Raw genomic sequence first — 22933 nt, forward strand, 5'->3', positions numbered from 1 at the left:
TGCATTGTCTGCCCGGTTACGAAAACTTCGGAAAAGCGTCGGCTGTCTAATTAGAAATATGAAATAAGGCAAATGCTTTGCGGTGTTCTGCACCTGCTGCCACAGATAATGAAGCTGAAGGTGAGCCTGGGGTTGGCAAAGGTATTTGTTTAAATTATTATTGGACTTAATTATTGCCAAGCAGGGAACCCAAGAATGCGCAATAATGGAAACCAATTTCAAGTTTTCGCAGCAAGGAGGTAAATAAAAATGTGAGAAAGGCTTAAGGGACTTGGAAAAGTTTCAATTATTGTGTGTACTATACAAATGGTTTTGATCATTTACAAGGGACTTTAAATGACCTAAATGGTATTGTATTGTAATTTATATTAGTGTTTTGTAAGAAGTTTACTCTTGAATAGCAACAGAGAAAATTATTAAATAAGACCTGCCATTTATGATGAATGTAGAACTCTTGAGCATAAGAAAGATACTGTTTTAAAACAGTTTTATTTTCCGATCCAAGTGTTCTGGATTATTTCCTTATTTAGTCCGAAAGCTATTAAAGTTTTATTAAACACTAAAGTTTATGTCAACAGCAAAGCCCATAAGTGTAATAAAATCTGACTATATAGCACATTAATTCACACATTAAGCTATTTGGCATTGATTTCTATTTGCACAGCAATGGTTGACTGATTGATGATATCGAAACTAGCCGCAGTAAACACCCAAAACGACCCAAAAAGACCAAAGCAAATAGTTGGTAGATGGAAATGGGGATTTGTGGCTAATAGACAGTGGACATGGGCTAAGGTCAGAAATGCTTGGGCTTGTTATATCTGGGCCACAATGATATGGGATAGATATGTGTACATACATATATGTGCGGATGGATGGGGTGTGAGGCAAACAATGAGATGATGATGAGCCAGGCCTCCGATATAAATCAAACAACAATGAGAGACACAGATACAGATATGGCTGCGGATAAAACGAACACACAATCGAGGACATTCGAGGATAATGCCGCCTCTCATCACGAACACGCCTCTCGGACCTCTCGCCCCCCGATTTTTCCGGCTTTTCATTGTCAGCGCTAAGCAGCGTGTGAGGATTATTTCGCATTCTTCGGCAAGGACCCGCCATGTCCTTTGTCTAATTGGTTGTGTCACATACGAGAGTAGATCCCTGAGTACATCGGATCAGAGATCCAACCCCACATCGCATTGTTGTGACTGTCGTCATTAGCTGTCCCATTTCGACTTTTGCCCAAGGACCATCTTTCGCTGCTTTGTTTGGGGTATTTAATGCTTCAATTGATTCCTGATTTAAGTGCCTCCCCGTGGGCCCAAAACAGCTGCCGAAGATTCGGCTGCCCAGCAGGTTGTCCTCCACTCGAGAGTCGGCTCTTTTGGAGCGGTTCGGGTTTAGCTAATTGAAAGTCTTTCACCTTCATCAGGAGCCAAATGACGACAGCGATGACGATGCGTAAATGAGGTAGATCATGAAAAATGTTATGGCAATGTATGGAAGATTTAAAGTTGGTTTTTACGTTTCATTTATAGATCGAAGACACTAAAACTGCGTTTTAAAAATAATAAAATATAAATCTCTGAATAAATACTCTGTTAGTTCATTAGTACATTTTTATATGAGTATTGTAAAATGAAATTGTAAAATTGTAAAACTTTCATTATTAATATCTGTACAATAAATATTATTAATTATATATAACTCTTGTTTTTCAATCTTCCCTTTGCAATAAATTTAATTTTGCAAGTAAAACAAAAGTCCAAAACACTCACTAAAAACGTGAAATACTTTGCCATAAAAAAGACCCCTAAAAGTTGAGTCACGGCAATTCGTGAAACTGTATTAGCTGACAGGGCATCGCAAACAAACGCAATAAAGTCGGAAAACATTGACAGGAACTACGTAATGCCTGAAAACCAGATAATGGCATCATCGACAGAACAGTGAGATAAGCAAAAATACAGCAGCTGAGCTATAAAGCTTTTGAACGAGATTTCAGTTGCTAATTATCAGCCATAAAGTCAGGACGTGGTCTCTACCAGAAGATGAGATTCCAGTTGTTTTATTTACTGGGCTTGCTCAGTGTGACAAGCCTGACCCATGCTGCCAACAATCTGGTTTGTTATTATGACTCCACCTCGTATTTGCGCCAAGGACTGGCCAAAATGCATACCAACGAACTGGATTTGGCCCTGCAGTTCTGCACCCATTTGGTTTACGGATATGCGGGCCTGAAGTCCGGTACGCTCGAGCTATTCAGTCTGAATGTGGACCTGGACATGTTCTACTACAAGGACATCACCGCCCTGCGACAGAAGTTTCCTCAACTGAAGATTCTCCTCAGCGTGGGTGGAGATCGCGATGTGGATGAGGCTCACCCCAATAAATATGTGGAGCTTCTGGAGGCGAATCGCACTGCTCAGCAGAATTTTATAGACAGCAGCATGATTTTGCTGAAGCGAAATGGATTCGATGGCCTCGATCTCGCGTTCCAGTTGCCCCGCAATAAGCCCAGAAAAGTCCATGGATCCCTTGGAACGTACTGGAAGTCGTTTAAGAAGCTTTTCACTGGTGACTTTGTTGTGGATCCCCTGGCGGAGCAGCACAAGTCACAATTCACCGATCTCGTGGGAAATATAAAGAATGCCTTCCGATCTGCCAATCTGATGCTGTCTCTGACAGTTCTGCCCAATGTGAACTCCACATGTAAGTTTAATCCAGTAAAAATTAAACTTGTTGAATATATATTATTTTTGCATATAGTAGGAACTATTTTATTAACCACTTCCTTATCATTCTTTTCGTTAGGGTACTTTGATGTCCCCAAACTGCATCCCCAGTTCGACTATATAAACCTAGCGGCCTTCGACTTTCTCACTCCACTACGAAATCCCGAGGAGGCGGACTACACAGCTCCGATTTTCTTCCAGGACGAACAGAATCGCTTGCCCCATTTGAACGTGGAGTTCCAGGTTAACTACTGGCTGCAGAATCATTGTCCCGGCCAAAAGTTGAACCTGGGAATAGCCAGTTATGGCAGGGCTTGGAAGTTATCGAAGGAATCTGGACTCAGTGGAGCTCCCATTGTTCATGAGACATGTGGAGCTGCACCCGGCGGAATACAAATCCAGAGTGCTGAGGGCTTACTCAGTTGGCCAGAGATTTGCTCAAAGTTGTCGCAGAACGCATCCGCTCAATATAGAGGAGAATTGGCGCCGCTCCGCAAGGTCACGGATCTCACCCAGAAATACGGAAATTACGCCCTCCGGCCGGCGGATGAGAATGGAGATTTTGGCGTATGGCTGAGCTTCGATGATCCGGATTTTGCTGGAATAAAGGCGGTCTATGCCAAGAGTAAAGGACTCGGTGGAATTGCGCTTTTTGATTTAAGTTACGATGACTTCCGTGGACTTTGCACTGGCCAAAAGTACCCCATTGTGCGGTCAATTAAGTACTTTATGGGATAAATGATTTGCTTGTTATTGCTAATAGCCTAATATTTTAAGTTTTTTAATAAATATTTCATTTGAATTACAAATATTGAAACCTATTTATGTTATAACATATTTTTGCAGTTGAAAACAATATTTAAGAATTGGGAAAACCCAGAAAACTGAAACAAAAATATTATGATTTACTGTGCAATGAATTCCAAATACAAATCATTGAGGAAATGGTTTGTAATTTCCTAAAAACCCACAATAATATGTTCTAAGCAGATCTGAAAATTCAATAAATCCCAGTCATTCGGTGATTTGCTAAACAAAAACTGAATTCTATAGTGCGTGTGATAAACTAAATCAAGTGGTATAGACGGGTATTTCCACCGCTTTTAGCTCTATATGTACACTTGCGAAACAAATCAGAAACACTGTTTTCGAATTCTAATCAGCAAGCGCGTTTCAATGTTTTAAGATTATTTGCTTGTTTTTTTTTTTCATTTTAGAGGTCTCCTCGTTATGACCCTGCGTCTGCCTCGTCGCAATCGTCGTCATTAACTTCTGTGTACACAATTAAGTCATTGCGAGAATAAGTAAGACATAAATGAAATGAGCTCGTTTTGAGATCGGCTTTCGGACCCCTCTTAAAGCTCCGCTCAAGCTTTTTGTCGTCGGCTTGGGGCTGGGGTTTTGGTTTCGGTTTCGTTTTCCATTTCGATTCCAGTCTCAGTTCGATTTCATTTGATCTGCTCTGCGGTCGTGCCTATAGAGATATATCCCTGGCACCATGAAGGCGTGGATCTGGTTTACGTTTGTCGCGTGCCTCTTTGCGGCAAGTACAGAAGCTGCCTCCAACTTAGTCTGCTACTATGACTCTTCGAGTTACACCAGGGAAGGTGAGTGGGGGGGTCGAAATACTCCAGAAAGTGAATATGACAAACAAATAATATAGATCAGAAAACTAAGATCACAGATCAATGAGGTTTCGATTGTTCAACTTGTTGTAAAATGTTCTATATAGCAATCACACACAGAAAATGTTACAACGTAAAAACAACTTGGTTGTTCAAACTGGTTCCATTTAGCACTAGAGCATTATAAGTATTACAAACTAAAATGTTGTTTACCTGTTTTAAATTTTTGTAATGAATGAAAACTGACCGGCTTAGGTTTTTTGAATATACATATACACTTGATTATCATTTTAAATGCCTTTTGAAAAGCTTTGAAGAACAGTAATTCTGGTAAAACCTTATTTACCAACTAAGTCACGTTTATACTGAACGACACATTTGAAAAATAGAAAAAATAAGAGGAATTAAGAAAAATGGAAAATATTAATAATTTATTCAAAGCTGACCTATAAAAACGTGGAAATTTAAAAATTAAATATCCAAAAAGCCTACCAAAATACCGCCTATCTTTTGAGTAGCGTGTGCCAAATTTACAGACGAATGAAAACAAAAGCATGCTAATCGAGTTACATAACCATTTCTGATTCAAAACAAAACTCGGATTTAATTCAATTCAACTTGCAGTGCTTATCGCTTGGCGAGCGAAATAGAGAGATAAAGAGAGCCAAAGCTAGTTTTATAGAGGTCAGTGGCTTATCCGGCCAGTTTATTTCTTTTTCAAAATAAAACACAGAGACTGGCTCTCCCGCAGAGTTTGGCTCGCAAAGCGATAAAAAGCAGCAGTTTTGATCGGATTAACAAGCTAATTTGGGCGGGTGTAACTTACCAAACAAAAGTAATGGAATGAATTCTCAAAATATGGCAATTAGTTGATTATTTTGGTATTGGGCGAGTGAAGTCTATATTATTGAGCCGATCCCACGCATTCGAAATGAAAACCAGAGCGTTCAACACACAGCGAGTCCAGCACGACAACTGCCCCGCCAGCGGACGCTGACTTGGCACCAGCGATCCGAGCAAGTGGCAAGCAGAGCACCAAGTGACTCAGCAGCGCTGCACAGTGTCCTCAGGATAGGGGAAATGTGAGCTAAGAATTAAATCGTACAATTAATGCATTCGATAAGTACATAAATACTTAAGTCTCAAATTTAAATTTGTAAAAATATTTAAAAAAGGAAGAAGTTAAGAAGACTGCAGTTTATTTGTCAACAGCTCAAATATATGTCCAGAAAATACTATTTTCTAATTTAATTAAAAATGTGTTGTTAAAAAATACCAAGAACTACGTTCTAAAGGCTTTTTGAGTATACATTAGAAAAAGGTTTTTTCCAAACCCAAAAGTTTATTTATAAATTCTCTTTTCAAATAACGTATTATTTAATATTTTTATATATATGCAAATGACTATACTCGACCCACTGTGGTCACTCCGCACCCGAGTCGAACAATAATAAACCGCTCGCTGGGCTCACACTGTTGGCGTTCAATTAAGCCACTGAAGTCGACGAGACAATGGATCAGCATCCGAGAGGGGGGTGCTGGTCAGGGGGAGATCCTCCGATCTCCGCTCTCCGGTAGTTTCCAACGAGAGCGAGAGTGTTGGGTGTCAGATCAGTGTGCGCAGATAGTGTCCCACAGCAATGACCACTTCGAGTCTCTGGGATTATTTGTTATTCGAGTGCAGCTCGTTGTACTTTTCGTGCATACTAAATATGCCATCTTTTGAATTTAAACTGTGTTTTTTAAAGGTCTGGGCAAGCTGCTCAATCCCGATCTGGAGATCGCCTTGCAATTCTGCAGCCACTTGGTCTACGGCTATGCTGGACTACGAGGTGAAAACCTACAGGCGTACAGTATGAACGAGAACCTGGACATATACAAGCATCAGTTCTCCGAGGTGACCTCCCTCAAGAGGAAGTATCCCCACCTGAAGGTTTTGTTGAGTGTGGGCGGCGATCATGACATCGACCCTGATCATCCCAACAAGTATATCGATCTGCTGGAGGGCGAGAAGGTTCGTCAAATTGGATTCATCCGATCGGCCTATGACTTGGTAAAGACCTACGGCTTTGATGGCTTGGATCTGGCCTATCAGTTCCCCAAGAATAAGCCCAGGAAGGTTCACGGTGATCTGGGACTGGCATGGAAGAGCATTAAGAAGCTGTTCACCGGCGATTTCATAGTGGATCCACACGCAGCCCTTCATAAGGAGCAGTTTACCGCCTTGGTAAGGGATGTAAAGGACTCCCTAAGAGCTGATGGATTCCTGCTCAGTCTGACTGTGCTGCCCAATGTAAACTCAACTTGTACGTATTTCAAAATAATAATAATATGTAATTATACTTTAGTTTAATTATGACTTTAGGGTACTTTGATATTCCCGCTCTGAATGGCCTGGTGGACTTTGTGAACCTGGCTACCTTCGATTTCCTGACGCCAGCTCGTAATCCCGAGGAGGCGGACTACAGCGCTCCCATCTACCATCCCGATGGATCAAAGGATCGCTTGGCTCACCTTAACGCTGATTTCCAGGTGGAGTACTGGCTATCTCAGGGATTCCCATCTAATAAGATCAATTTGGGAGTTGCCACTTATGGTAATGCTTGGAAACTTACCAAGGACTCGGGTCTCGAAGGCGTTCCTGTGGTGCCGGAGACAAGTGGACCAGCTCCCGAGGGCTTCCAGTCCCAGAAGCCCGGATTACTCAGCTATGCTGAAATCTGCGGAAAGTTGTCCAATCCCCAAAATCAATTCCTCAAGGGCAACGATTCGCCACTGCGAAGAGTTTCTGATCCCACCAAGAGATTCGGGGGCATAGCTTATCGCCCAGTGGATGGTCAGATAACCGAGGGCATTTGGGTGAGCTACGATGATCCCGACTCCGCCTCCAATAAGGCAGCCTACGCCCGTGTCAAGAACCTAGGGGGCGTGGCGCTGTTCGATCTGAGCTACGATGATTTCCGTGGACAGTGCTCAGGCGATAAGTATCCTATTCTGCGAGCCATCAAATATCGTCTATAAAACGAAATACGACATTTAATACTTTAAATAAACAACTATTCATTATATATAAAACCTATGACATTTGTTATGCGTAATACCAAGGGCTGTTATCTCTATAAAAGTTTAAGCTCTGCTTAAACTTTATTATTCATATTCAAAACAAATTTTTAGGAGCTTGTATGTATATTTTATTTATCTGGCACTTATACGCTATGTACCCCTTTTCATTGGTAACCTTGAAAACATATAATTATAAATCTGCTTAAGTGCATAGTAAGCTCCTCCGCAATCCCTTAAGCATTTAAAAGCTAAATATTTACACATTTTTGGGCATGAGTAACGAACAGTAGCGACCTTGCTAATTCGTCAACACCCTATAAAGTGCAGACTTATCACTGCCCGTGGAATTAGCCTATTTAAACTATGAGTCGGTGGACATAATCTCGAGAAAGACGTACATATAATCTGTCCTTTTTTTTGTGTAAATTACCGAGCTGGGAGAGGTGATCTCATTGAACCCGATGTCAGCTGGCACTTGAGACAAACAATTTCGTTGAATTTCGTTGATAATGATACCCACGAACTGCGTTTGCTATTGTTCGTCTGGGGTTTTCGATTCACTACGGGGAAACGCGCGGAGGTGATTCCACTGAAAAGCTCCACGGTGCCCATATTTATTCCAATTCCCGTGCTAAGTGACATTTCGAATTCAGTTTGGTTTCGCATCTCGCCGGCGACGGACCGCATTGCGAAGTAGTGCCTCCCCCCCAAAGTATATAGTATTTGTTTTGACTTCGTAGAGCTCTCTGGGTTCACATATCTCTGCAAAGATGACTGGCTCTCTTTGGCTCAGTTTGGCACTGAGTCTGGCGATTTTGGCTCAATTTAAAGTGAGCGCCGCTCCTAATCTGGTTTGTTTCTATGACTCGCAGGGCTCTCAGCGTCAGGGTAAGTATTCCCAATTGGGGAACATATTATATATTTACATTTGTAAACCCCATTGTAGGCCTGGCTCAGTTTTCGATTACCGACATCGAGCTAGCCCTGCAATTTTGCACCCATTTGGTCTACGGCTATGCGGGTGTTAATGCCGATAACTTTGAAATGCAGAGCATTAACAAGCGTTTGGACCTTGAGCAGCGTCATCTGGCCCAGGTCACCAGTATGAAGGAACGCTATCCCCACATCAAGTTCCTCTTGAGCGTTGGTGGCGATGCCGATACCAATGAGGGTAACCAGTATATAAAGCTCCTGGAATCGGGACAACAGGGCCACAGGCGCTTCATCGAATCCGCTCGAGATTTGGTGAGACGTTATAATTTCGATGGTCTGGACCTGGCTCTCCAGCTACCCAGAAATAAGCCACGCAAAGTCCATGGGGATGTTGGCTCTGCCTGGAAGAGTTTCAAGAAGTTCTTCACCGGCGACTATATTGTGGACACTGAATCGGAAACGCACAAAGGACAGGTTACTGCCCTGATCAAGGATTTGAGTGCCGCTCTGAAACAAAATGATCTGCTGCTCAGTCTCACCGTTTTGCCAAATGTTAACTCCAGCTGTAAGTATACAAACAACAAGCAATTACTTTGTTTATTCCGACGATCTGGTGTAATTTGATGAGTCAGAACAGTTTTTTATTTGCGTTGGGTATCGATGAAAGCCACTGATATAACCAACTTTGTTTAATTTGTTTAATTGTTTTAGAAGCAGCTGTTGAAACAGATTGACTTAGAAAGTAGCAGGGAATGAGTTATTATATAATGAGTATTAATGTATTTCGGAACTAATGATGCAATGCACCTCTTCATTTTCTAGGGTACTACGATGCTCCTTCGATTGCCCCAAGCCTGGACTTCATCAACCTGGGAACTTTTGACTTCCTGACCCCACAGCGCAATCCCGAGGAGGCGGACTTCTCGGCGCCAACATATGAGGCAGTTGGACAAAATCGTTTGGGCCACTACAATCTGAACTTCCAAATGGAACACTGGCTGCTTCAAAGAGTGCCGGCTAATAAGATAAACATTGGCATTGCCACCTATGGCAGGACGTGGAAGATGAGCAAGGATTCGGGAGACTCTGGTATGCCAGTGGTCTCCTCCACCCAGGGACCTGCTCCAGCTGGACCTCAGAGCAAGCAGGAGGGTCTGCTCAACTGGGCTGAGATCTGCTCGCTGATGCCAAACCCCAGTAACTCCAATGCCCGAGGTCCTAATGCTCCGGTGAAAAGGGTTGTGGATCCCACCAAACGTTATGGCAGCTACGCCTTCCGTGCCGCCGATGAAAATGGAGACCATGGACTGTGGATCAGCTACGATGATCCGGACTCGGGCTCCAGCAAGGCTATGTACGCCCGGGCAAGGAATCTCGGTGGAGTGGCTCTGTTTGATCTGACCCAAGACGATTTCCGTGGTCAGTGCACAGGCGATCGCTTCCCCATGCTGCGCGCCATCAAGTATCGTCTTCTCTAAGCCGACTTCTCTAAGCCAACGTCTCCGGACCAGACCATAAAGACATCTCCAGCACGCAAATGTCACAAGAAAAGTTGGGGAAGCGGAGCTGGGAGGGAACAAATGTCACCCTTTCGGTGGCTAAAAGGCCTCCTTCTGTGTCTGTCCCTTTTTGCAAATTAATTACAAAGTTGTAAACTAAAATGCACCGCAAATTAATTCGATGGGCTTGGTCCTCAAATGGGAAGGGAGATGAAGGAAACTGATATGTACTGAGAGAAAAGAGGTAGTGCCAAATGGAATGTAACTCCATTCCATATATTATTCTATATATAAGAATAATGTTGTTATTAATATTTTTTGTTATGTTTGCCCTTTTCACTCATATACAGCCAACGAAAAAGTGTTTAAAATGGCTTAATATATTTAATATTTTCTGATTGATGCCTTTGAACAATCACCTTTCGAAGTTCCTTAGTGATGCAAATAATAGCAGCTTTTAATTTATTATTTTTTTCAAACACTGCCCGGGTTCCCATATTTTTTTTATATGCATCGTTACCCTGCTCTCCCGTTTAATTGCCCCTTTTGCATTGAATTGTTTGGCGCCCACGTCTGGGCGAATCGGTCGCTTTATCATCTCGGACCCATCTTGGTCAAATGGCATTTTGCGGTGGTTTTTTCTTTGCCGATTTTCCTCGCTTTTTGTGCCCCAGCGAAGATTTACAGATTTCGCCACTGAGTTCGAACTGCTTAACTTGGCTTTGTGTAATTGGCGCTACAAACGCGACTCCGAAAAACTCGATCCGCGATCCATATGCGTACTCCACCATGGCTGGACCTGCCCCCTTTGGGCCGTGTGTCCCCTGTTTACAGAATTGCTGACATACCACCATGCAAAGGCTGCCACTACAGTGAACTGTGGCCACAAGGACCTGGATCGGGGGTGTCTGGGCCGACTGCCTCGACTGGCGACGACAGCAACACGATGTAAGACAACTAAATTAAGTTATTGTTTCTTGGCCAAAATCGACGAGCCTAATAACTTGGGTATACCCTTCTATTGGGTGTGGTAAGTAAAGATAAAATATTTAAAATTTATCAATACCAAGGTTATGAAAATATGAATACGACAATGAAAACAAGGAATTCGCTATATAAAGATATAATGGATGCAACTTTTATCGAAAAGTATTTAATATAACGTTATTGATTTCTATGTGCTTAGTCTGAATTAAATCTCGCAAACAAAAGCTAAAAATTATATATTTCATTTAACACATTTTTTTGAGATATTTTTGAGATATTAAATCAACAAGCCCCGAACTTAAGTATCTCAAAATGCCCCTTCTATTTATCTAATAATCTGTGGCCACCTGGAGAATTTCAAACTTATGAATACGCCGTGTGACTGGGTCTCCCACACTTACTCCAGCCGCTGTTAACCAAATTCAAACCCTTGGAGCCAGCTGGAAGTCCTAGTTGCTATCTAGGCGGCTTATCTGGGAATCGTGATCTTATTAAGCTGACTATACACTCGGAAATTATTTGCAATTGGCGCAATGCCTTATTGGAATGCAAAATATGCCATTAGTGGCAGAAGTCGAGACTTGGCCAGCCTGAGGCAGCTTCCCAGACTGCGAGTTAAGGGCCCAAAGGGCATGGATTTTGGTTAACTATATGGGATCGATGGTGACAGGGAAGGGAGTGGGCCAGAGCATGCCACTTGCATAGCTTACAAGTTGTAAACACGGCATTGTTTTGGCCACCGTTCCATAATATATCCCAAAACAGAACTAAAGTCGCAATGCACTTGGGAGGAAATTTTAATAAAATAATTACAACAAACATAAGTATTGTAAGTTATTTAATTCATAAGAAGTTCTAGAATCTTATGCATTTAATAAAATGCAATATACATAAATAATTAAACTATTTTTCCAATTATCTGGGCTAAAATCTGGTTTATTGCTGTATAATGCATTTTTTAAAACTCACCGCTTTCGAAATATAGAAATAATCTTATCTGTTTTCGAACAAAGTGCTTAATATTATTTAAAATATGTTTGATTGTTACTATTTATATTTTTGAGTGTAAACTACTTGCATATATCGTTGATCGTGTTCCTAGGCTGCGGACGAGGACGAGGACAAAGCTGCGGACCAGCTACCGGATTTCTTTGGGCTTGTCGCCCCATCTAATTAAGGAGCATTTGGTCCATGGCGGCGTCTACAAGATCTGTTCATGATTATTGCCCCGGTCCATATCGCCGCCTGGAGCTCCCTGCGAATGACAAATATGCTGCCTTGCACCCGGGACTCCAACTGGGAGTCAGTAGCGACTTCTGTTGTCTTCCAAGGAAGCCAGTCTCTCGCTGGTCTTTAAATAAAGATATTTTCGCCCTCATTACGCGCTGTGTCCTTTTGTTTATTTGCTGTGGTTTCGATATACCCACTGCGCCTTTTGCAGTTTGCTTTTTTTTTTTTTTTTGGTAGCCGATGAAGTGTCGCTGATTGCGCGTTGCATTGTTTTGGCCGGGTCGAAAAGGCGATGACGGCGATAAGGAATTGCATGTGGACTGGTCAGGGATTTGGGTTTGTTAGCCAGCGATATGATAAGCTGACCGTACCGATAAAGATTTCCTTGGAAAAGTTGCTTTAGTTTTTGCATTCCGCTACATTTGGTATTAGAATGACTAAGTATCTCAGACTGTGCCCTCTCAATTTGGCTTATACCCACAATGAACTTGTTTTACTGCAGGCCATTTCCAGGTCTCATTCTCCTGTTTCTCCCACATTGTTATCGCCCTCTGCTTGCCTTGAGTTTGCATTTTTATTGCTTTGTTAATTTTAAATAAGCCACGCGACTTTATGTTCGTATATCTGAGTACGTACAAGGCAGTCGTCGTCGTTAAGGGACTTCGTTGGAGAATCTGAGAACTGAGAACTTGAGAACTTCAGCCACCAGGCCATTCCGATTGAGCTGTCTTCTCCTGCTGTAGCTCCTCCCGGAGATCGTTCTCCATCAATTGTCAGCGGGTTGTCACACAAAATGATTTACAGATGACGATCACTGACTTCGACCATGGCCAAGTGGCGCCACAACATCGAGTCCAACTTGTGGGAGAAGTTGGTAACATAATACCACTTAAAACTAAAGCACTTCGAATGCTCTGCCCTTGATCATAAACAAATTCGAACCAGATTCATAATAAACAGCACATAACCACGTTTTAGAAGTAATCAGAACTACAGACATAAAGCTAACCAATAGATACTATCACACATTGTTAGGTATTTACTTTAAGTTAATATCCTCTTAATTATCCTGTTGACTTTGTAGATATACCTTGCAATTCCTTATAGGGCATTCAGTCAGCATCGTGCAGAGCGGAGATACGTTTATAGATTTTTAACGCCCAGATCGTGAATTCGTCTGACCACAATTATTTTGAATGCCAAAATAAAAGGCTCCGGCTTTGGCTCCATTCTGCGCTCCTTACTGTTTTGCCTTTGTTTTTATTCATAAACAAGCGACAATAAAAATGTGCCATAACAAGTTAAGGTTATTCTTGTTTAACGAAATAAACAACTCATAAAATTATGCTACACAAAAAACAACGACAACAACTAAAACATGAAAGTTTTGTTTATATTTTGTGTAATTTTCTGTTCGCACCAATTAAATTCAATTAGCTGTCAGCAGCAGAGGCGACTCTCTATATAGACCGATGTGATAACCCGACGCCCCGACATATATGCATATATGTATATAGACATCGTTGTGTGTGTCTGCGGCTAGATGTAGCGCCACTGCCTCATAAAAGGTTAGTTTAAACAAATAAACACGTGGAATTTAATGAAGAAACGTGTGTGGCTCCATGAATTATATGGCTTTCGATGGGATGTGAAAAAATGCTGGAGAGCGATCGAAACTAAGTTAATAAGTTAATACTATAAGTGGGCACATTTGAATCTGTAACAAATTTAACTATTTAAGAAACAAAGATACATTTATATGCGAATATTTCGCAATATTCAATATAGATAGAGCTATAGAAAAACATTTCTACATATTAAAATACTCAAGGCTTATCTAAATTGTGCTCAACTTCTTTTAAATACTAAGACTTTCTAAGGTATATCGAAATCGCACCGTATTACAACCTAAACAAAACAACAGCAGCAACAGAAATAACAAATAAATTGCCAAAGACTTGTGGTCACCGAAGAATGTGCATAAACATTTGCAAAACTTTTGATTGAGGCACTAAAATGCCAAAATGCCCTGCCAGCCGCCGACTGAAGAAACGTGTGAAATTGCATTTGAATCGCGACTAAAAATGGAAAACTGGAATATGGGGACTACGAATCGAAAGGAATTAAGAGGGCGAGGGGGATGACGACGCGCCTAAAGCAAACAAATAAAACGCTGCAACTAAATGGCCAACTAACAGCATCAACAGCAACATCAACATCGCATCGACTGGCGGCACGCTTTAGAAATTTAATTAAATCGTCGGAGAAACAATAAAAACTTCAGTACGGCACACACACATCGAGAGTCCACGGGCCGAGGATTTTTATTACGCACTGTGCGCAATAACTCAAAAAATACTTGCCCCGTGTATCATTAAAATCAAAAATCACCCACGCTGGGTGGTATTTCGATTTGGACTTTCTAGGGGCCAACTGGCACTGTTCTCGGCTGGATCGTGCGATTTGCCATTAAAAATGTTTAGATGCACAAATAAACACTAAGCGGGCAATCGTTAAATATCGCCCCGTTCCGCCCCCTCCTAAAAAGGCAATTCCTCATTTAGCCTGTAAACAAATTCGAAATGGAAGGGAATTCGCTTTGGGGAGAATTGGTTTATTTGATCTACAAATGGCCTAAGCTCGAAAGAGAGCTCTTTACTTAATTTTGATTATCAAATGCGTTAAAGAGCTCTATAAATTAGGTCTTAAGTAACTGCTAAGCGAATTACTGCAAAATCCCAAAAACATTTAATTATTGGTTTGAAAAAATTACATTCTTTTGAACATCACAAATTTACTCCAAATTGTAGAGCTTCCGATACATAATAAAATCATTTCCCATCAACTTCATAACTCAATCAGTGCGAACGCATTCTTATCTCTCCCCTCGCAAGGCGGCAAAAAGAAAATGGACCAGTCCATACCCCTATTTTCCATTCCGAAAATTAGTATGCAACCCTTTTTGTTGGCTGATAGCAAAAAACGTTAATGTCAAACGTGGTCTAGCGATACGTCATCGTGATTTGGCAAATTTGACAGGCGAAAACGTCGAAAGAATGGTAAATCGTATGGGAAATGGGAAAAAGGGGAAATGCTGTTTGCATAAATTGCTTAACAATTGGGCAATGTATGTATGTTTAGCCTTGATTCATTCAATCGGTTTTCCAACTGACAGCAGCTGAAAGATTACGCCAATGATTTGCCAAAAAATCAAAATCAACAGCAACTGCAACACTTTGACATCATCAGTTTCAGTTGCAGGGGCAGGGGGCTTATTCCCCACATTTATTCTCGGCTTGCGTGTCCAGAAGAGATTCCTCATTTAGTCGCAAATCGAACTGCCAACTTGCCAAATTGAAGAGCGTGTGCGTTGTTGCTTTGTGGGCCAAAACAGTTGGACAAATTGAATCTACAGATTCTCAGGTATTCCCCCCTCACCGACAGCAACGCAAAAAAAAATTGAATTATCATTTGCCGGTGCATCACATTTAATTCGTTTTGGCGCTGTACGCGTGCGCACGCAAATCCCCAGTTCCCCAACTGGATACCCCTCTTTATACTCCACAATGGATAAGAGGTGACCGCCTGCTGGGTAACAAACACAAGCGACTGACATAATCGTGATATATTGACACGCAGCCCAGTTGCAAGTTCGTCTTGTCTCAGCCAAACGAAATCGAAATCGATGGATTGTAAGCTTCGGAGCTTCGAGGCAGAGCTTCCTTTAAAAACAAGACAGACTTTATATTTTATCCTTTATTAAAAACCAAATGATCTAGGGCATAAAAAACACACAGGAATATATGATATACACAAGAAAACAGTTTGAATCCTGCACGGATCAACAGCAGTGGGTATCTGATAGTCGTGGTACTCGTCTTTAACTTTATCCTTTTAAACTATAGTTTTTGATTAGGTGATGTAATCAATTTTGCATTTATAAGCTGAATAAATTAAGTCAAATAAACTCATTGATTTCTTTTAAGCCCGACATTTTGACATATTTTTTTATTGGCCATCACTAAGCCGTAGCACTTTCAATTTAAATTTAATTCTGGCTCAAAGTCCCTGCATCCCCCGCCCCCTCGAAAGCCATCCATCACGCACACACTCTCACGCGCATATGGCAAATAAAAACGTCATCGATCAGAAGCTGGCAGGACGCCCAATACTATGCAATATCCGTGTTTTGGTTGATGAAAATAAAATTGAAAAGAAAATCGCTGACAAATTAAAATGCAGAGCCAAGTGTGGAACTGGCGCAATGGATTTTCAAAAAATAAAAATAAAATAAGGAGAAGGAGAAAAACCGATGACGAATGCCGAAAGAATTAAGATGGATCACATGAATGGATGACGGCTAGAAAAAGTAAAAGGACAACTGCTGGAGGAAAAGGAAAAGAATCGAAGAGTTGAACGCGCGCACAATGGATAAAAAAGAGAAAAACCAGAAAACCGAAAACAGAAAAACATCTTCCAGATATTCACAATAATGCCATTTGGCAGTCCGTCGAATCGGTGATTCAGCAGTTTAGCTACCTACTACTATATCGTCATGGTCATGTCACTCACTCAGTTTATAAATCCCAAGTCGGGAACATCAACGGCAGAAGCAGCGGCAGCCGCCAAAAAGAGTTTGAATTTCAAATTGAATTGAAACGAAGTAAATGACGTTGAAAACTTAAAAGCGGGAGGAGCAACGGCGTCTGGATTTAAAATGCCTTAATGGTTAATATAGCAATGAGTCTCGGGATCTTGTAAAGTCATGGCGCCACAAGAAAACAGTGCCCTTCGCGTCGCTTCCCATCCCTTCTATGCAGCAACGAACTAAAACAGGATATGAGCGTGGCAATGAGTAGCATGCGGCAAATCATTTATAATGTTGAAATTTTTAATAAATATTCTCGCATGGGAAGATGTTCTAGCGCGCCCAATCAAAACCCTTTGTTGGGTGCTTCTTTAATCAGCACAGGAATCTGATACTTGTACAAAAGGATTTTCTTTGTAAACACACTTCCTGAACTTTACCCAGCAACCAACCAAGGGGCCTTACCCCCCCTGGTATTGTATGGATTGTGCGCATATTTACACATATGAAAAACATGTTAACCAGAAAATTAATTATAAAATTTTCAGAAACCTTAACAATGTCTACAATATGGCGTTGATTTTACTCAAACAAAAACTAACTAACTGCTGCTCGACAATGGGTGTGCAAGAGCATAAGATGTTTGAACGTGTATGAAGTTACAGGATCCCAAAAGGATATCTTGAAAATTTGTAAACATTTTATTGATACCTTAAACACTATTTTTGATTTTAAAGAGATGTAAAAGGGAGAGTATATATAGCTTAGAAATATGTTAACTATTAACTTATAATTTACTTTAAAGTGAATTAGACAGACTTTTAATAGACAGGTTCACTTAAAACAGGTTAAAAAACTTCAAAAAACAATGGCACGTATTTGGAAAAGTCCCTTGACCAATACTAATACTAAATATAGATCTTAAGCTCTATCGAATTTTTTTGAGGAGATTGAATGCGCCTGTCACCCTGTATTCCCGGCAAACAAGGACTTTATTCCCACCTATAAGAGTTCAGCAAGTGAAAGCCATATACAATACACACTCTCACACTTGCCACATATCTAGTTATAGACATTGCTTGATATGGCAGAATACAAGAACGGCAAGGAGCTGTGGGGGAAGGACCTTCTCCAACAAAAGGCAGAAAAAGTGCCCGTAATTCATACTTCCTTTACGAAAATTTACAATTTCTTTTCTCGGGCAAGAAATCCTCGGGGCCCGCCACCATACACCAGCTCCCATATTCCGCCCACAAGCCAGCGGCTAAGCAGGAAGGATATGGATATTGTGCTCCTGCGAAATTAAACAAGGAACAATCGGTGGCAGGGAGTGCAGAGTGGAAGGAGGAGTAAGAATGCCAGGGAAACGTGCACAAGTTGCGGTTCGTTTTCTTGAGCCGGAAGAGGCTGGGAATGAATCGAAAGTCTGAGTTTATCGGATGCAAATCTTGGAGTTTTCCAACATGCGGGCAGATAGAGGTGGGTAGTCTTAAAAATAGCTTATAAAGTGGTACAATAATAAATGATCTAAAAAATAAATAAAAATCGGTATCAAAACTGATTGTTAAGATCCTTTAATAAACGTGTCTTCCCGATTACAAACTTAAATTTAATCGGCCAACCAACTGTGGCCCACTGACAGCTGTTGTCACCTGTCTGCGACCCCAGAAACTGTAAATCACAAAAATAAAAGGCAATGAAAAATAAAGATGATAAAAAAAGACGATGCCAGGCAGTGCAGTGAAATTATGATTAACATAATGTGTGGTCTGCGCCCACATAACGGTTTATATTCGGTACAGGGAACGGCAGACCCGCAGACCATACTATATTGTGTGGCACATAAATAACGGATCAGATTGCATTCACATAAAATGTATATTATATTTTTTTTCGCCAGCAAAATTATCATAATAAGAAAAATTATGAAAAATTATGCAAAGGAACGATGGAGGGAGGGTAGGTACCCGTTTGCTCGAAATAAAAGTATCGAATTAGCGAAATAATATCGGATAACCGCTCGCCAACTACTATACAACTACCACTGCGACAAAAAAAGGAAGAAATCTGAAAAGAAATATAAAAATAAAAAAAAATTCCACTTGAATTGTCAGCCGGCATGCTGGCGCTCCTTCAGCCGAAAACGAATCTTAGAGCGGTTGTTGTAATCATTCCGTGGATAGTTGCCAAAGTATCTATATCTGTGTCAGCTGCCAGCGAGAAAAAAATCAAACCGCATCCACACGTATGTATGTTATGTAAGCCTTTCGCTAATCTTTTTTCCTTCGAAAGATAGTTGCATGTTGTTGCCACATTTATAAGTAGTTATCCCTTCAATAATACACAAAGGCAGTGGCAAGAACTCCCCTCGTTTCTTGCCTGAGTGCATTAGAATCGACGGAGAGCCACTCAGGGATTTATGAAATAATTTTTTCCATGTTGCCCCTGCTGCCCATTCTTTTCCGCTCTTAAGTAACAAAGAACCATCTTTTTTGTTTGTACCCAGCGGATTTTGGTTGCGGCTTCTGCGGGTTTCCTCTGTTCTCGTTTTTTTCTGTTAAAATTGCATTCGAATTGACAAAGAATTCGCAAGACGCTTGTATGAAGGTAGATTAAATGGCCACAGGAGCACCTGTCGATATCGTGCTGTTTTGGGGGGCATACCTATAAAGAGGGGATTACATGGATGGATGTCGTTGAGAAAATCCCAGAACTATTGTAAATCCCTACTGGAATACAATGATAATTTCGGACTACTTGATTTTTGATATTTAGGGATATAATTTCAAATATTGTTCCCAATTTAACCAACTGCTTATCTCACAAAGAATCTGACGCATCTTTAAGCATTGCCGTTGGCCATTCCTGCTGACCCATAACCCAAGAAATCCACCTGCTCACCAGAAAGCCCCATCCCAATTCATTGGAGTCCATCCTCCGCCGCCCTCATCACACCCACCTGAGAAAAGGAAACAGAATTAAAGGCACAAAAAATGATAAGCCATAAATTGCCCGCCCAAAAGTCTTAAAACAAATACGAGCTCTCCTCCGCAGCGAAGCAATTAAAGAAGCGATGAGGAGCTGGTTGCCTGGGAGAACAGTCTACTGCAGCCTATGTATGGACCATAGAATCGATTGGAATGGGCCAGGTTTGGGGGCTGAAGATACAATTAAAAGTACAATTTTTCATATGCATTGGCAATCGGTGTGATTGCAGCTGCGTATCTGTTGGGTTAATTCGTATCTTGGCAATCGATCGAACTATTTGCGGCTCCTCGATTGCAAAAAAAAAAAGTTTCAATTAGAAAAAGTCTAGTTGTAACTATTAGAGGAGGGAATCGAGCTTAACGGGGAAAAGGGAAGTTGGTTTTGGTTTTGGGGGTGTAACCCGTAATCTTTGTTATGAAATTAATTTTAAATACCCTACTGCCAGAAAGCCTTGTGAAATTTTTACTAAGTAGAGAGAAATAATTAGACTTGTGTTGGATTTTTTAGATAGTTCAAATTAGTATCTCTGAATCTAACATTTTACATTTAATTATCTAAATCCTATTTTGTATTGAACTCCATATACATATCCTTTTATCAGTCTGAAATACTTTTTAAAATTTATCTTTTTCAAGAATAGAGTAAAAGAGTACTAGCAGTTCTGGCTAAACCCTCAAATATTTACTCTGAATCAAATGCCAAAGTTCTATTTGGCTAGTTCCGCTCGCGTGTTGCCAGCCTCGAGCGTTGGCAACTAATTCGATTTGTTTGGCCGGCCATTAAATGCATAAAGGATCATCTCGCTGCAGATCTCGCTTTGCGGTTTCTGCGGCCCGCTAACATATGTTGCATTAATTGTTCATGTTGCCTCGAAAGCAACTCGTGTTCAATGGGTTTTATTGCTGCTCGACACACACAAACAGCGAAACAAAACATTATATTTTTTTTCCAGCTTCTTTTCGCAAGCTGGAGAGGCACGATACAAATGAAAAGAAAAATTGCGCACAAAACATTTTTCATTACGTGATTTTCGAGCATGATGCTGGCGGGGCAAAAAGGGCAGGGGTTCTGAACAGCCAAACAACCAAACAGCCGAACAACCAAACAACCGAAGTGGCGACAGCCGGCAAAGTGCCATGTATACAACATGCAACAACAACAACAGCAACAACAACAACCAAGGGGTTAACTTAGCAGCAGCAGCCTGCTTTATAAGGATCGCCTCGAATGGGATCGTATGGGCCGCTTTTGTAGCCCGAGATTCGCCTTTGCATTCCCACACGCGATCGCAATCGCAGCCAAAAGCTAAAGATACAAGCCACAGCGAACTAAGCACCTAAGCAGCAGATACAAATGTATCTATGAGCTGCAGACGCGACTCGCGACTCAATTACAATTTATTAAAAGCCGCGCAAACTGATTTATAACCAGCGACTCATCGGAGGAAGATGCAACCAAGGGAAGCCTAGTTTTATATTCAGCCCAGCACAGTGGGCTTAACCACTAATTATTGGTAAAATAGTGTGGGATTTACCAAATGTGCCGTTTTCTATTTAAAATAACACATTTTCCTAGTACATACGTTTTTATGTAATCCACTAACTAGCCTGCAAAGAAATTCCAATAAAAATAAACATTTTCGAAATTCGTTTTTCAAATATAAAAATACTTAAAATAGTTATGATCATTTTAAGATTAGATATATGTTTAACATATACCTTAACGCAGTTTAAAGCAACTATAAAAAACACTTTTACAGTGCACAAATAATAATAAAATGCAGAAAATATACAACTTTGTAATATATCGAAAAAAATGTTTTTTTTCTGCAGTTTTGAGGTAGTTTTCCACAGTGGCCGTGCTCACGTGTCTGTGGAGTTGACGTAGTGTCTGGCGGGTTTCGCTTGCCTTGTTTCGGCCGTCTGGTCTAGGGACTAACTGCCCTAAAGAGGGGGCCAAATTGGCGGCTTATTTGTGTGTGGAAATTGGCTGCCAGGCAGTTGGGGGCCGCTGTTTTGTGCCCAGGGTAAAAGGATGGATTCGAAGTTGCGGGATGCAGGCGGCGGTAAAGGTGGAAGTCGAAGTGGAGCTCCAACAATATGGCGCCTGGGCCGCTGGTGGTGACAGTTGCTTGTCAACAGCATACACGATCCACGATCCTCTACGGGAGGAGAATCATGATCTATGAGGCCTGACAACAGCTACAATGAAAGAGCTGTTAGATGTTGCAAAGATGATCTATGACCGAGCGGTCATGTGTAAGGTTCTTACGAAAGGGATTAGTAAATTAGATTCTGATAGAGGCAATCTTGGGCCTAAAAAAATTATAAGTAATTAAATTAAATTATATACATTGCTTAAGATATTGATAATGCTTTTCTACCTTCGCCTTATTAGAAGTGGCCTTATGTGCGATTTCCCCCAGCGTTCCCATGATTAACCCAGTTAAAACTGGTCGAAAAGACGCCCAGCCAATAAATCTGATTTATTGTCAACCAGTTCCAGCAAACTGCCGAAATAACAGTTATGTATGGGGCGAGGACCCTTCAATAAAACATAAAATGAATGCATTTAACGCAAAATATGATTGCCACAATTTAGTGGCCAACTGAGAAGGGGCAAAGGAGCAGCGATCCGAATGGGAAACCCGCAATCAGCTAAACGCTGCACGTTGCCAGTGAGAAATTAACGAGAATTAAGCGACCTGCCCACCTAATGCTCCAGATCCAGCGACACATATATATAGGTATATATATCTCCCATACGCGATGTGTTGCCTTTTTGCGGATCGGGACGAGCATAGCAATCAACAGCATTCCTTTTAATTTCAACTTTTTGCTGAGATGCGCCCCGAAAATCAAAAAGTCCAAATCAAAACCAATAATAAAGTTAAATCGATAATTGAGGTCATGTTGGTGGAGAAGGTATTTTTGGAGTGTGTTTCGATCGGGCGATTTGGCGATCCGGCGAAAAGATTTTCGGGGCCTTTGGCGTACATACGTGATCGTTTAACTGTAAATTAAATATAATTTACCAATAATCATAATCACAATATGCAGTTTCTGTATCTGAATCCGATTCCGCGTGGTTTCTTCTCGCCACCAAGAGATTGAGAGCTGATCCAAAGTGATTTGATCCCCTTGAGCCAGACGCATAAATCATCATCTGGCGTATAAATTTTGTGGATTCTGGATCGATAACTGTCCAAACGCGCGCCTCGCAGCTGATGGTCAGATAATAAACATAAAAAAATAAAAAAAAAAAACACAAAAAGAA

At 41.1% G+C, this 22933-nt stretch overlaps 3 protein-coding genes across 3 annotated transcripts in view; 2 read left to right on the forward strand and 1 right to left on the reverse strand.

The window, feature by feature from the left end:
* LOC6614781 overlaps positions 1 to 5346 on the reverse strand; it is a 48455-nt gene extending 43109 nt beyond the window's left edge. Inside the window, exon 1 of the mRNA XM_002038779.2 lies at positions 5196 to 5346. The gene's annotated coding sequence lies outside the window, so the exon portion shown is untranslated. The remainder of the gene's footprint in view (positions 1 to 5195) is intronic.
* Positions 2030 to 10041, forward strand: LOC6614379. Its single transcript, XM_002038782.2, has 7 exons — positions 2030 to 2721; positions 2824 to 3480; positions 6118 to 6675; positions 6735 to 7353; positions 8175 to 8320; positions 8379 to 8930; positions 9188 to 10041. Exons 1-7 carry the CDS (start codon positions 2061 to 2063, stop codon positions 9841 to 9843), a joined length of 3849 nt encoding a protein of 1282 aa, XP_002038818.2. The 5' UTR covers positions 2030 to 2060; the 3' UTR covers positions 9844 to 10041.
* Positions 4182 to 7448, forward strand: LOC6614378 (chitinase-like protein Idgf2). The gene is made up of 3 exons (XM_002038781.2): positions 4182 to 4351; positions 6118 to 6675; positions 6735 to 7448. Exons 1-3 carry the CDS (start codon positions 4243 to 4245, stop codon positions 7388 to 7390), a joined length of 1323 nt encoding a protein of 440 aa, XP_002038817.1. The 5' UTR covers positions 4182 to 4242; the 3' UTR covers positions 7391 to 7448.
* Positions 10042 to 22933: the final 12892 nt, after the last annotated feature.

Source organism: Drosophila sechellia, chromosome 2L (assembly GCF_004382195.2).
Source record: "Drosophila sechellia strain sech25 chromosome 2L, ASM438219v1, whole genome shotgun sequence".
Classification (NCBI taxonomy): domain Eukaryota; kingdom Metazoa; phylum Arthropoda; class Insecta; order Diptera; family Drosophilidae; genus Drosophila; species Drosophila sechellia.

Bases quoted from the DNA above. Each gene is read 5' to 3' on its own strand.
- LOC6614378 (XM_002038781.2), top strand. From the start codon at position 4,243: ATGAAGGCGTGGATCTGGTTTACGTTTGTCGCGTGCCTCTTTGCGGCA. The intron at 4,352-6,117 runs GTGAGTGGGGGG...TGTTTTTTAAAG, and splicing joins TTCGAGTTACACCAGGGAAG to GTCTGGGCAAGCTGCTCAAT. The intron at 6,676-6,734 runs GTACGTATTTCA...TTATGACTTTAG, and splicing joins GCCCAATGTAAACTCAACTT to GGTACTTTGATATTCCCGCT.
- LOC6614379 (XM_002038782.2), top strand. From the start codon at position 2,061: ATGAGATTCCAGTTGTTTTATTTACTGGGCTTGCTCAGTGTGACAAGC. The intron at 3,481-6,117 runs AAATGATTTGCT...TGTTTTTTAAAG, and splicing joins AATTAAGTACTTTATGGGAT to GTCTGGGCAAGCTGCTCAAT. The intron at 6,676-6,734 runs GTACGTATTTCA...TTATGACTTTAG, and splicing joins GCCCAATGTAAACTCAACTT to GGTACTTTGATATTCCCGCT.